This window comes from Silene latifolia, chromosome 11 (assembly GCF_048544455.1).
Source record: "Silene latifolia isolate original U9 population chromosome 11, ASM4854445v1, whole genome shotgun sequence".
Taxonomy (NCBI): Eukaryota; Viridiplantae; Streptophyta; class Magnoliopsida; order Caryophyllales; family Caryophyllaceae; genus Silene; species Silene latifolia.
Window position 1 is genome coordinate 18891206 of NC_133536.1, and position 12896 is coordinate 18904101.

At 33.4% G+C, this 12896-nt stretch overlaps 1 protein-coding gene and 1 non-coding gene across 2 annotated transcripts; one reads left to right on the forward strand and one right to left on the reverse strand.

The window, feature by feature from the left end:
- Window positions 1-5279: 5279 nt before the first annotated feature.
- LOC141612760 (alpha-amylase-like) lies at window positions 5280-7448 on the forward strand. The gene is made up of 4 exons (XM_074431525.1): window positions 5280-5422; window positions 5723-5855; window positions 5999-6813; window positions 6925-7448. Exons 1-4 carry the CDS (start codon window positions 5330-5332, stop codon window positions 7177-7179), a joined length of 1296 nt encoding a protein of 431 aa, XP_074287626.1. The 5' UTR covers window positions 5280-5329; the 3' UTR covers window positions 7180-7448.
- A 135-nt stretch (window positions 7449-7583) lies between these two features.
- On the reverse strand, window positions 7584-7701 carry LOC141615586 (U5 spliceosomal RNA). Its single transcript, XR_012530001.1, has one exon. It is a non-coding gene; the product is annotated as a U5 spliceosomal RNA (small nuclear RNA).
- Between the last annotated feature and the right edge of the window lie 5195 nt (window positions 7702-12896).

Below are 12896 nucleotides of genomic sequence, written 5' to 3' on the forward strand. Positions count from 1 at the left end.
GGCTACCTTGGTTTATTGTGATAACGTTAGTGCAATCTATTTATCCGGCAATCCCGTTCAGCATCAACGCACCAAGCATATTGAAATGGACATTCATTTTGTGCGAGAAAAGGTCGAACGTGGCGAGGTTCGCGTGAAGCATATTTCTTCTCGTTATCAGATCGCCGACATTTTTACCAAGGGTCTTCCTTTGGTCCTATTTGATGATTTCCGAGACAGTCTCAACATTCGGAATCCTCCCGTTTCGACTGTGGGGGTGTGATAGAATATTAGTAAAATATAGTAAATATTTTACTAAGTATATTGTGTAATTATTTAGTCAAGCATTGTGATTATTTAGTTCCTAATTAGTAGTATTCAGTTCCTAATTTAAAGGATCTCATAGGTGTATATATTCAACCCTTTATTGATTAATAAAGATCAACCATTAATCTCCTTTATTTACACTTGGGACAAAGTCAATCACGCGTACACTACTAGTGCTTGAATTTTGTTAGTTTTTACTTTTTAATAATCTAAATAAAAATATAATTTATTAAAAAAATTAATGATGTTAACTCAATTAATTAACACCCAACTCAATAAAGTTATGACATGAAACTCACATGATGTGGTATTTACGTAATTTGATCTGTAATCAGCCTGAATTAAGCCAAGTCAATTTATTAATATAAAATTATATTACATAAGAGTAACTCTTTACCAAAGTTAGTTAAAATTATACTCTGTATTTATCAAGCTAAGTCAATGGCCTGGGCCAGTGAATGAAAACGCCGTTGAGAATCACATAATTATACATCAAAAAGCAAAACTAAAATAGCTTGTTAATGTAAAAGCCCTGTTTATAATACAGCAACAACATCAAAGCCTTAGTCCTTAAATGATTGGGGTCGGCTGACATGAATTATCCTTTAGAACTGTCTATGGATGGTCGCACACTAAAAAAGTGAAATTATAGAAAAGGAAAAGTGGAAAAACAGAAATGGGAAGTGAAAGGGATACACAAGTCAAGTTAAATTTATGGGTTTTATAATTGAAGCCCGAATTTCTTTTACAAAACCTTAGAATTTAAATCGAGAATAAAGATTAAAATGGTTTTTGAAAATCCAAGTAAAGCTTAATCGTCGGACCGGGAAACTTTAAAAATACACTAAAAAGTATTATTATATAAGATTTTTTTTTGTTAAAAACGTGTAATAAATCCAATAATTCTGAGAAATTATTATCGTATTAAAACAATTTTGAGTTTAGCATCTATCACAAGGTTAATTTTCGTTTGCCTTGTCAACGGAGTATTTAACACATTTACATTATTACATAAAAAGTTGTACACCCTCTATTCCGGTTATTTATTTATTTATTTATTTATTTATTTATTCAGTCCATTTATCATCAAATAATTGATTTTCTCATCTTTCCACGATCTTTGTGCCAAAATTAAAGGTAAACAAATGACCAATACAGAAGGAGTACAAGAATTTGATAAATAATAATGTAAATTTATAAGAAGGTTAATCAATGTTTTCCTCTAGTTCAATGAAGTTGTAAAAACAACTACTACTACAAGCATAATTAAGGTGAATGCCTGATATATAACAACTTAAGCACGCCTTTTTGCGACTATCTTCACTTTGTTCGTAGTCGAGAACTAGGGTTTTGATGTAGTAATTAACCACGAAAGAACAAGATTTTTCTTGTAGAGTTGTATAATTATTGCCAACTTGTGTATAAATTAAACTTGGACTAGGGTTAATCACATGTATTAGTGCTTCAATTTTATTACCACCGCGGATATAGAATTTGAGTACCATCGACGATAATTTTGTAAATTCATTGATATTTTAATCTATTTTTTTTGTCAAACAATTTAGCCAAAGGCAAAAATGGCAAAGAATATGCGATATCGCCCCTAAACATTGTCTTTTGCAAAAACATAAAATATTATGTACCATGTGCAAATGACAAACATCACCGGTACCACGTGAATTTTCAGTTTAATACTGTATTTATTATTATTAGATTATTTTAGTTACGGTGGCACCAAGAGTCAAGATAGTGTGTTAACGGGTGACGCCCTAGCATTGTCCATATAAAAAGTACCCCCTCTGTCCCGCTCATTTGGTATCCGATTCTATTTTTTTGTGTCTCGGTCAATTATTATCCTTTCTATTTTAGAAAAGCATTTGACGAACAATTTGATCATTTACACTCAATTTGGTTCACATGTCATTTAGTAATTGACCCCTAGGTTGCACGGACACTTCTCCTAATTGGTGTTCCCGTGTCGGACACGACACTCGTCGGACACACGTCAAAACGTGTCGTATCGGACACCTGTAAAGCCGTGTCTAACTTTCATCTTTTATTTGGGCACGTGTCCGACGCGTATCCATGGTATTTTGAGCCGTGTCCATAGTATTTGGACACACCTTCAAACGGAAAGTTGAATTTAAGGTAAATGACGTGAATTGTTATATGGTTGAATTTGGTGAGCAAATGATGTTCTTTAGACAAGTAATGAGATGTCGAAATAGATTGATTATAAGTTGATTTTTTGTTTTAAAAATGAGAATAAGTTATATTTAACGTCAAATTATACCTTCATTTATTTAAATTTAATATCAAATACTTTTTCAAAAGTAAAATCACACATATTTTATTAAATTTAAATAACGTGTCCCGTGTCCTAAATTTCATGGGATGTCGTGTCACGTGTCACGTGTCCGTGTCGTGTCTGTGTCCGTGTCCATGTCGGTGCTATCTAGATTGACCCTCTCCACTTTTCTTGGTCTTTGTGTCAAAACCAAAGAATAACAAGTAACCGAGATGGAGGGAGTATTCACTAACAAATTCCCGCTTTTTCATCCAAAAAATAATACCGACAGGGCAAGAAACTGAAAGAGGAGAGGGTCAATTACTAAATGAAAAGTGGGTCAAATTGAGTGTAAATAATCAAATTATTCATCAAGTTTAATTCTTAAAATAGAAAGGACGACGATCTGAGACACTCCAAAATAAAATAGGACAATAAATGACCGGGACAGAGGAAGTACCTCATAATGATTAATGATGTATACTCTTTGGTATATTTGCAAGAGTAAATTAATAATTACTCCCTTTTAGATACCACTTTTCTAAAAAAAAACCATTTTATACTCTTTTTATTAAATTACTTACCTCAAATGTTCTGAGGTAAAAAAATTGCACACTTTTTTATATTCTGGTGACATATTCCGTCAAAATTCAAATTATTAGTTTAAAAGCCTAATTTTATGACGATACTACCCTTATTACTCTATTATATACTTAGTCTTCTCTCTCCCTTATACATCTATTCAATTCATTTATTCATTTCAACTTTTCTCTCTTCTTATATTTTTCCCCACTTAAGGTAAGATTGTTCATCTTATTTTTAGTAATTAGGGTTTACAACCGAAAAATTAGAGTTTCCTAAACCAGAAATAAAGGTTATAATGCCAAAAATTAGGGTTGTGTTTAAAACCCAGAAATTAGGGTTAAAACTCCAAGGTTTAAAAATCTGGAAATAAGGGTTTAAAACCCAAAAATCAGGGCTAAGAACTAAGAAATTAGGGTTACACAAAATTAAAATGATTGGAATACTACATTTAAGTCAATTGATTCGCAACTAGTTTAGATCACGCGCAATGAATGCGCGGTATTTATAGAGTTTTTATTTTTATATTACTTAATCATGCTAACTTAAAAACTTATTAATTTTTCATATTTCACGTCATTATAATTTGATATGAGAAAAAAAAACTTAACAGTAAAATTATTCAAGAATACTAAGTAAAACTAAACTGTAATTTAATAGTGGTATCTCATTAACGTAATTGTCATGAAAGTAATCAAAAACTATTTTTTTATACCACAAAACTAATGATTCCAGTTTTCTCTCAATTTTTTTTGTCATGAAAGTAATCAAAACGATTTATAATTTTGCGTAGTATGACTGTATGAGTCATGTCATTCTCAAATAATAGTATCAATAAAGATTTAATATTATTTATATTTTAATTAAAATATTATAGTTTAGTGTTTAGTGAAAATTATATAATTTGATGAAAAGATTAATTTTAATGAAAAGAATTATATAATGAAAAACATTATAACTATTAATTTTTTTTTATTTAGTGAATACAATTAAATTATTAATAACTTCCTTATTTAAAAAGATGATTTTTAAAGGGAAAATTAGTGAGTTCACCTATTCTTTTAATAGATAGGGGATTTATATTAAATTTCAACATATTTATAAACACCTGGCTAATAAAACACAGAGAGGCCAAAGTCGATACTTTGAAGGGGAGAATCCTCGCCTATTCAATGCTCTTAAACAAAAAAAATTCAAGCTTGAGATCTCTATGAATAACCCCCAACGAATGACAAGCTTCAACAACCCAACAAAAGTGCTCATCGTCAACTTTGCTGCCTCGCGCTCATTATACTGCCCTTTAGCCACAATCCGATCAAACAACTCCCCACCTTAACACAACTCCATAATTTAAGTATATTAGGGAAATTTTTTGGGATTAAATGTTAAAAATCGATAGAATGAAAAGTGAAATGGAGGATGTCTAAATATTGACCCAATGGTAATTTCGTCAGATTTTAAGAATTTTCCCCTGTAAATGAAAATGGGTGCAATTTTTGACCTGACAACATTTGAGGGGAGTAATTTAATAAAAAGTTTATAAAATGAAGCTTTTTTAGAAACTTGATACCTAATATAAAAGGGAGTAATTATTAATTTACTATATTGGCAATCACTATAAAATATACTACAAGATTATTGTATGGTACAACCACTCAAACAATGACGCATTTCAAGGTAAAAAAATGACAATTTAATGTGACAAAATGACTAGTTTTACTTTTTTTTTAAACCACTTTTTAACGTAAAATGATCATTGTTCAGCATAAAACTCCTCTACACTATATGATTGACAAATGATTGTTGGTTATGACTTCAACACTTTGTATACAACATAGCAAGTGTTCAAATTAAATAGGGTTGGGTGGTGACTGTGATAAAGCATGGCTGCATGGGTCATCTGTTATACTATTTACTCCATTAAATCAAAAGTTGCAATTTGTGATCAAATAATGAATCGTCAAGTAACGAGAGCTATCCAAAAACCTTATCAACCTAACTTCCGTTTACTCGAAATACGTGACATTTTTCGATCCATTTTGGCATGCATGCATTTTTCTTCACCTATAAAAACCCTCCTTACATTCCTAATTCTTCATTCATTTCCTTCATCATATTTCTTCTTCTTCATTGTTCCATTCACGAAGTTTGAAGATGAAGAGTTCTAGGATCACCAATCTTCTTTGCTTCTTTACCATCTTATTCTCTCTTCTCTTTGCCTTCGTCACGCCTACATTGTTATTTCAGGTAATACACTCTTCAACTTCTGTTAGTATTTGCAATGGTGAGCTGAGGTTCGAAGCTAGAGGAATGAACTAGCTACAACTTCCTCTGTCCCAATCATTTATTTTTCTTTTTATTTGTTGTGAGTAGTATATTTTAATCAAAACTAAACAAGATGGGACAGTTTACTAGAAAAAATCAAAAAAATCTCTTTATTATTCATAAATTATTCTCATTTGAAATTCAATATGTTGGGTTAACTAGATTAATTTATTTTTGTTGGTTGAGGAAATAGTTACATTAATTCTGCGTTGTAATGTGTAGGGATTCAATTGGGAGTCATACCATACGCAAGGAGGACTTTACAATTCTTTGGTAAACTCGGTTGATGATTTGGCCAGAGCTGGAGTCACCCATGTCTGGCTTCCTCCCCCTTCTCATTCTGTTTCTCCTCAAGGTATATTTTTTTAGTCTTCCAAATTACCGATTCAATCATTTGTTTACCTTCTCGGACAACTTTGATTTTATGTTACAGAATTGCACTCGAGAGTCGAGACGTTTGTTTAAACTAAACTAACTCACATTTGTCTTGAATTTCAGGATATTTGCCTGGTAGATTATATGATCTTGACGCCTCAAGGTATGGACGTGAGACCGAGTTGAAGAGCTTGATCAACTCCTTACATCAAAAAGGGATCAAATCGGTAGCTGATATCGTAATAAATCATAGATGTGCTGACAAACAAGATGGAAGGGGAATCTATTGCATCTTTGAAGGAGGCACGCCCGATGATCGTCTAGATTGGGGTCCATGGGCCATATGTAGGGACGACACTCAATACTCAGATGGTAGCGGGAATTTAGACACTGGAGCCGGGTATGGAGCGGCTCCAGATATCGATCACCTTAACCCAAGAGTCCAAAAAGAGCTAGTCGATTGGATGAATTGGTTGAAGACCGAAATTGGATTTGATGGAGGGTGGAGATTTGATTTTGTCAAGGGATATGCACCAAGCATTACCAAACTTTACATGCAACAAACTTCACCTAATTTTGCCGTTGGGGAACTATGGGACTCGGCTATACACTATGACCCGGATGGTAAGCCTGATTACAACCAAGACGGGCCAAGGAACGAGTTAGCAGGTTGGGTTCAGGCTGCGGGTGGGGGTGTTATTAATGCCTTTGATTTCACTACTAAGGGCATTCTTCAAGCAGCCGTTGAAGGAGAATTGTGGAGATTAAAAGACTCAAATGGTAGGCCTAGTGGACTTATTGGAATAATGCCTAGAAATGCAGTAACTTTTATTGATAACCATGATACCGGATCCACTCAAAGGCTATGGGCATTTCCGTCCGACAAAGTTATGCAAGGCTACGCATATATTCTCACGCACCCTGGAACCCCATCTATCGTAAGTCACTTAACATATTTGTTATATACGCACTTCCTATTTTGCATCATCACATACAATTACCAATAAATTTAAGATATCTAATTAGAAGAAATTGTTTCCTTCTGGCAGTTCTATGATCATTTCTTCGAGTGGGGTTTGAAGGAAGAAATTATACGATTGAGTTCAGTAAGGACGAGAAATGGTATAACGGAAGCAAGTAATGTCAATATAATGGCAGCGAACGCTGATCTCTACGTTGCAATGATCGATGGAAAGATTATAGTCAAGCTCGGAACCGAAAATGACCTCGGCAATCTCATTCCATCAAACTTCAAAGTTGCTACCTATGGAGCTAATTATTGCGTGTGGGAGAAGCAAGGTTAAAATCACGGGAATGAGAAAGGCGTAGGAAGTCCTATTGTTAGAACAATTGCTCCTTAAAATTATTAGTTACGAGTATAATATAATACTCAATAATAAAACTAAAATGGCGATTTAAAAACTCGTTATTGTATTGTATTCCTTATACCACTAAGAAGAGGTATCATTATTGTCCTCATAATGAGAGGATTAGGGCCATGAGTTGTACTTTTAGGCTACTAAATATGTTGATTGCAACCTTATTTATAATAATGCAGAAGAATTACTGTGGAAGAATTACGATATTAGCATCTTCTAGGAGGCTAATTTTCTTTTGTTTCGATGAATCGATATGTGACAAATGAAAATTAAGGGGTCAAGGCCGAAAACACAATTAACAATAAACAAAATTGCACTTGAATTGCTGGAAGCGCCGATGAAGGAGCTTCCTCTAAAAATTAACGTATGCCACTTATAAACAACGAGCACACGGTATTCTTTAGTAAAAGGCGAAAGAATAGTTCGCTTTGTGCTCAATGCATGGCTGCGTGGATTTTCTTACAGTTGAAGAATACTAGTTTATACTTAGCTCTTACCATGATCTACGTTTCTTCGTCAATGTGGGATTAATATCCTATATTTATCTTACTCCCCTTGATCTATGTTTCTTTATCAATGAGGTATACACATTTTTGTCCTCTTTAATATCCCTTATTCGTTGTAAAAAACTATTTCAAGCATAGTTAAGATATTGATCAATTAACACTACAAGGAAAAGGCTAGTTAGCGACCAACTCAGTTAGTCGCTAATTAATGTTCATAAATTAGTCGCTAAAGCCAATTAGTGACCAAATTTCAGAGCTTCCATCTAACAAATGAAACACGTCTTCTTACGGCTTTCTTCTTCGCATTGATCATAGCCTTGTTGCAACTTCCTCTTCACCATCTCTGCCCTTTCAGCATAGGACAATTTGTATACCTCATTCAATCTCCTCTTTTCATTCAGTTCATCCCGTTTCTTCGACAACACAAAAGTTCCATTATTGTTAGATTTGTTACTCTTGATGCCGCCATACCCTTGATAATTTCTTCTTACGCCTCCATCTTTGACACAACTTGAGGTACGCTTTACGTTAGACATCAGTGGCTTTCTAACACCATTAGGTAATACCTTCTTGACCATAGTCTCACCACGACCACGTGGGTTAGGCGCATCACTTAACCCGATCACGCATATCTTTTGCCGGCTATCTTTAGCTTGATTGTACCTTTCTTGCATCTTTCGGGTTGAATTCTCCAATCGTTGAGCGTACGATAATTGCACCTTAGTATCTTCATTATCTTTGAGCTTCATTAATCTCTTAGTATTATTATTATTCATGTTTAGGTTGTCTTTTTCTTTCACTTTATCCATGACGATTTTGATGAAATTCTCGGATTTTAGTGTTGTTTGTGTATAATTTGCAATTGTTTTTAAGTGAAAGATTATGTTTATATATATGTGCTTTGTTACTTGGGCGAGGAGTTCTCGTTACCGACAACAATAAGGAAGTCCTAAAGCAACTAGGTAAGTAAATCAGTTGAATTTTTTTTTGGAAATTATTAGGGTTGTGTAATTTGTTGGCGTGAATAAAACAATATTTCACATTAATAAGTTTACACTTGGGACAAAGTCAATCACGCGTACACTACTAGTGCTTGAATTTTGTTAGTTTTTACTTTTTAATAATCTAAATAAAAATATAATTTATTAAAAAAAATTAATGATGTTAACTCAATTAATTAACACCCAACTCAATAAAGTTATGACATGAAACTCACATGATGTGGTATTTACGTAATTTGATCTGTAATCAGCCTGAATTAAGCCAAGTCAATTTATTAATATAAAATTATATTACATAAGAGTAACTCTTTACCAAAGTTAGTTAAAATTATACTCTGTATTTATCAAGCTAAGTCAATGGCCTGGGCCAGTGAATGAAAACGCCGTTGAGAATCACATAATTATACATCAAAAAGCAAAACTAAAATAGCTTGTTAATGTAAAAGCCCTGTTTATAATACAACAACAACATCAGAGCCTTAGTCCTTAAATGATTGGGGTCACTGACATGAATTATCCTTTAGAACTGTCTATGGATGGTCGCACACTAAAAAAGTGAAATTATAGAAAAGGAAAAGTGGAAAAACAGAAATGGGAAGTGAAAGGGATACACAAGTCAAGTTAAATTTATGGGTTTTATAATTGAAGCCCGAATTTCTTTTACAAAACCTTAGAATTTAAATCGAGAATAAAGATTAAAACGGTTTTTGAAAATCCAAGTAAAGCTTAATCGTCGGACCGGGAAACTTTAAAAATACACTAAAAAGTATTATTATATAAGATTTTTTTTTGTTAAAAACGTGTAATAAATCCAATAATTCTGAGAAATTATTATCGTATTAAAACAATTTTGAGTTTAGCATCTATCACAAGGTTAATTTTCGTTTGCCTTGTCAACGGAGTATTTAACACATTTACATTATTACATAAAAAGTTGTACACCCTCTATTCCGGTTATTTATTTATTTATTTATTCAGTCCATTTATCATCAAATAATTGATTTTCTCATCTTTCCACGATCTTTGTGCCAAAATTAAAGGTAAACAAATGACCAATACAGAAGGAGTACAAGAATTTGATAAATAATAATGTAAATTTATAAGAAGGTTAATCAATGTTTTCCTCTAGTTCAATGAAGTTGTAAAAACAACTACTACTACAAGCATAATTAAGGTGAATGCCTGATATATAACAACTTAAGCACGCCTTTTTGCGACTATCTTCACTTTGTTCGTAGTCGAGAACTAGGGTTTTGATATAGTAATTAACCACGAAAGAACAAGATTTTTCTTGTAGAGTTGTATAATTATTGCCAACTTGTGTATAAATTAAACTTGGACAAGGGTTAATCACATGTATTAGTGCTTCAATTTTATTACCACCGCGGATATAGAATTTGAGTACCATCGACGATAATTTTGTAAATTCATTGATATTTTAATCTATTTTTTTTGTCAAACAATTTAGCCAAAGGCAAAAATGGCAAAGAATATGTGATATCGCCCCTAAACATTGTCATTTTGCAAAAACATAAAATATTATGTACCATGTGCAAATGACAAACATCACCGGTACCACGTGAATTTTCAGTTTAATACTGTATTTATTATTATTAGATTATTTTAGTTACGGTGGCACCAAGAGTCAAGATAGTGTGTTAACGGGTGACGCCCTAGCATTGTCCATATAAAAAGTACCCCCTCTGTCCCGCTCATTTGGTATCCGATTCTATTTTTTGGTGTCTCGGTCAATTATTATCCTTTCTATTTTAGAAAAGCATTTGACGAACAATTTGATCATTTACACTTAATTTGGTTCACATGTCATTTAGTAATTGACCCCTAGGTTGCACGGACACTTCTCCTAATCGGTGTTCCCGTGTCGGACACGACACTCGTCGGACACACGTCAAAACGTGTCGTATCGGACACCTGTAAAGCCGTGTCTAACTTTCATCTTTTATTTGGGCACGTGTCCGACGCGTATCCATGGTATTTTGAGCCGTGTCCATGGTATTTGGACACACCTTCAAACGGAAAGTTGAATTTAAGGTAAATGACGTGAATTGTTATATGGTTGAATTTGGTGAGCAAATGATGTTCTTTAGACAAGTAATGAGATGTCGAAATAGATTGATTATAAGTTGGTTTTCGGTTTTAAAAATGAGAATAAGTTATATTTAACGTCAAATTATACCTTCATTTATTTAAATTTAATATCAAATACTTTTTCAAAAGTAAAATCACACATATATAACTACAAAATATATATTTTATTAAATTTAAATAACGTGTCCCGTGTCCTAAATTTCATGGATGTCGTGTCACGTGTCACGTGTCCGTGTCGTGTCTGTGTCCGTGTCCGTGTCCATGTCGGTGCTATCTAGATTGACCCTCTCCACTTTTCTTGGTCTTTGTGTCAAAACCAAAGAATAACAAGTGACCGAGATGGAGGGAGTATTCACTAACAAATTCCCGCTTTTTCATCCAAAAAATAATACCGACAGGGCAAGAAACTGAAAGAGGAGAGGGTCAATTACTAAATGAAAAGTGGGTCAAATTGAGTGTAAATAATCAAATTATTCATCAAGTTTAATTCTTAAAATAGAAAGGACGACGATTGACTGAGACACTCCAAAATAAAATAGGACAATAAATGACCGGGACAGAGGAAGTACCTCATAATGATTAATGATGTATACTCTTTGGTATATTTGCAAGAGTAAATTTGATGAAATTCTATGATTTTAGTTGTTTTTCGGTAATGGGGTGATTTGATTTTTAAGTGAGAAATTATAAAAATATGAAATATGTATGGTACATGCATGTCTATATATACACTTGGTTACTTGGGCGACGATTTTTTATGACCGACAACAAAGAACTTCATTCTAATTCCTAAAGGGTTGCTAAAAGCACCCGAGAACTAGGGTTTTGATGTACGGAGTAGTAATTAACCGCGAAAGAACAAGATTTTTCTTGTAGGGTTGTATAATTGTTGCCAACTTGTGTATAAATTAAACTTGCTGGACAAAGGTTAATCACATGTACTAGTGCTTCAATTTTATTGCCACCGCGGATATAGAATTTGAGTACCATCGAGGATAATTTTGTAAATTCAATGATATTTTAATCTATTTTTTTTTTGTCAAACAATTTAGCCAAAGGCAAAAATGGCAAAGAATATGCGATATCGCCCCTGGACATTGTCATTTTGCAAAAACATAAAATATTAGGTACCATGTGCAAAGGGGCAAACTTCACCGGTACCACGTGAATTTTTTGTTTAATATTGTATTTATTATTATTGGATTATTTTAGTTACGGTGGCACCAAGAGTCGAGATGGTGTATTACCGGGTGACGCCCTAGCATTGTCCATATAAAAAGTACTCCCTCTGTCCCCGTCATTTTTTGTCCGATTCTATTTTTTGGTGTCTCAGTCAATTGTTGTCCTTTCTATTTTAGAAATGCATTTGACGAACAATTTGATCATTCACACTTAATTTGGTCCACATGTCATTTAGTAATTGACCCCCTCTCCTCTTTCCATGGTTTTTATGTCAAAACCAAAGGATAACAATTGACCGAGACGGAGGGAGTATTCACTAACAAATTCCCGCTTTATCATCCAAAAAATAATACCGACAGGGCAAGAAACTGAGAATGGGTAGATGATTTTAAATGTGAAGGAGCTAAATTTGGTTAGTGTTTTTAGGAGTAAGGGATAATTTTAAAAAATTCACTAGATATAGTATTTTTAGTGGTAAAAGAGCTACAAATTGCAAAAGCCTATGAATATCTCAGGGATAAGAGGAATCAGGTTAATTGGCATCATTTGGTATGAAACTCTTGGTCTTTATCTAAACATAGTATACTAGCTTGGATATATCATCAAAATGGCTTGAATATGAAAGAAAAGCTTCACAATTTAGGGATAACTGAGGAAGCTACCTGTTGTATATGTGTGGATACGGATGAGAAAAGTGAGCATCTCTTCTTCTCTTGTGATTACAGTAATAGGGTGATAGATTAGATTGGAGATTGGCTTCGCATCGTGTTACCAACCCAGAATATTTTGCATTGGAGGTTTAACAGGAATGGTTCAAAGACTAGAAAAGCCATTGTGGACGCCA

Excerpts from the sequence above, each read along its gene's own strand:
- LOC141612760 (XM_074431525.1), top strand. The coding sequence starts at position 5,330 with ATGAAGAGTTCTAGGATCACCAATCTTCTTTGCTTCTTTACCATCTTA. Across the intron at positions 5,423-5,722 it reads CGCCTACATTGTTATTTCAG|GGATTCAATTGGGAGTCATA; the intron begins GTAATACACTCT and ends TGTAATGTGTAG. Across the intron at positions 5,856-5,998 it reads TCATTCTGTTTCTCCTCAAG|GATATTTGCCTGGTAGATTA; the intron begins GTATATTTTTTT and ends CTTGAATTTCAG.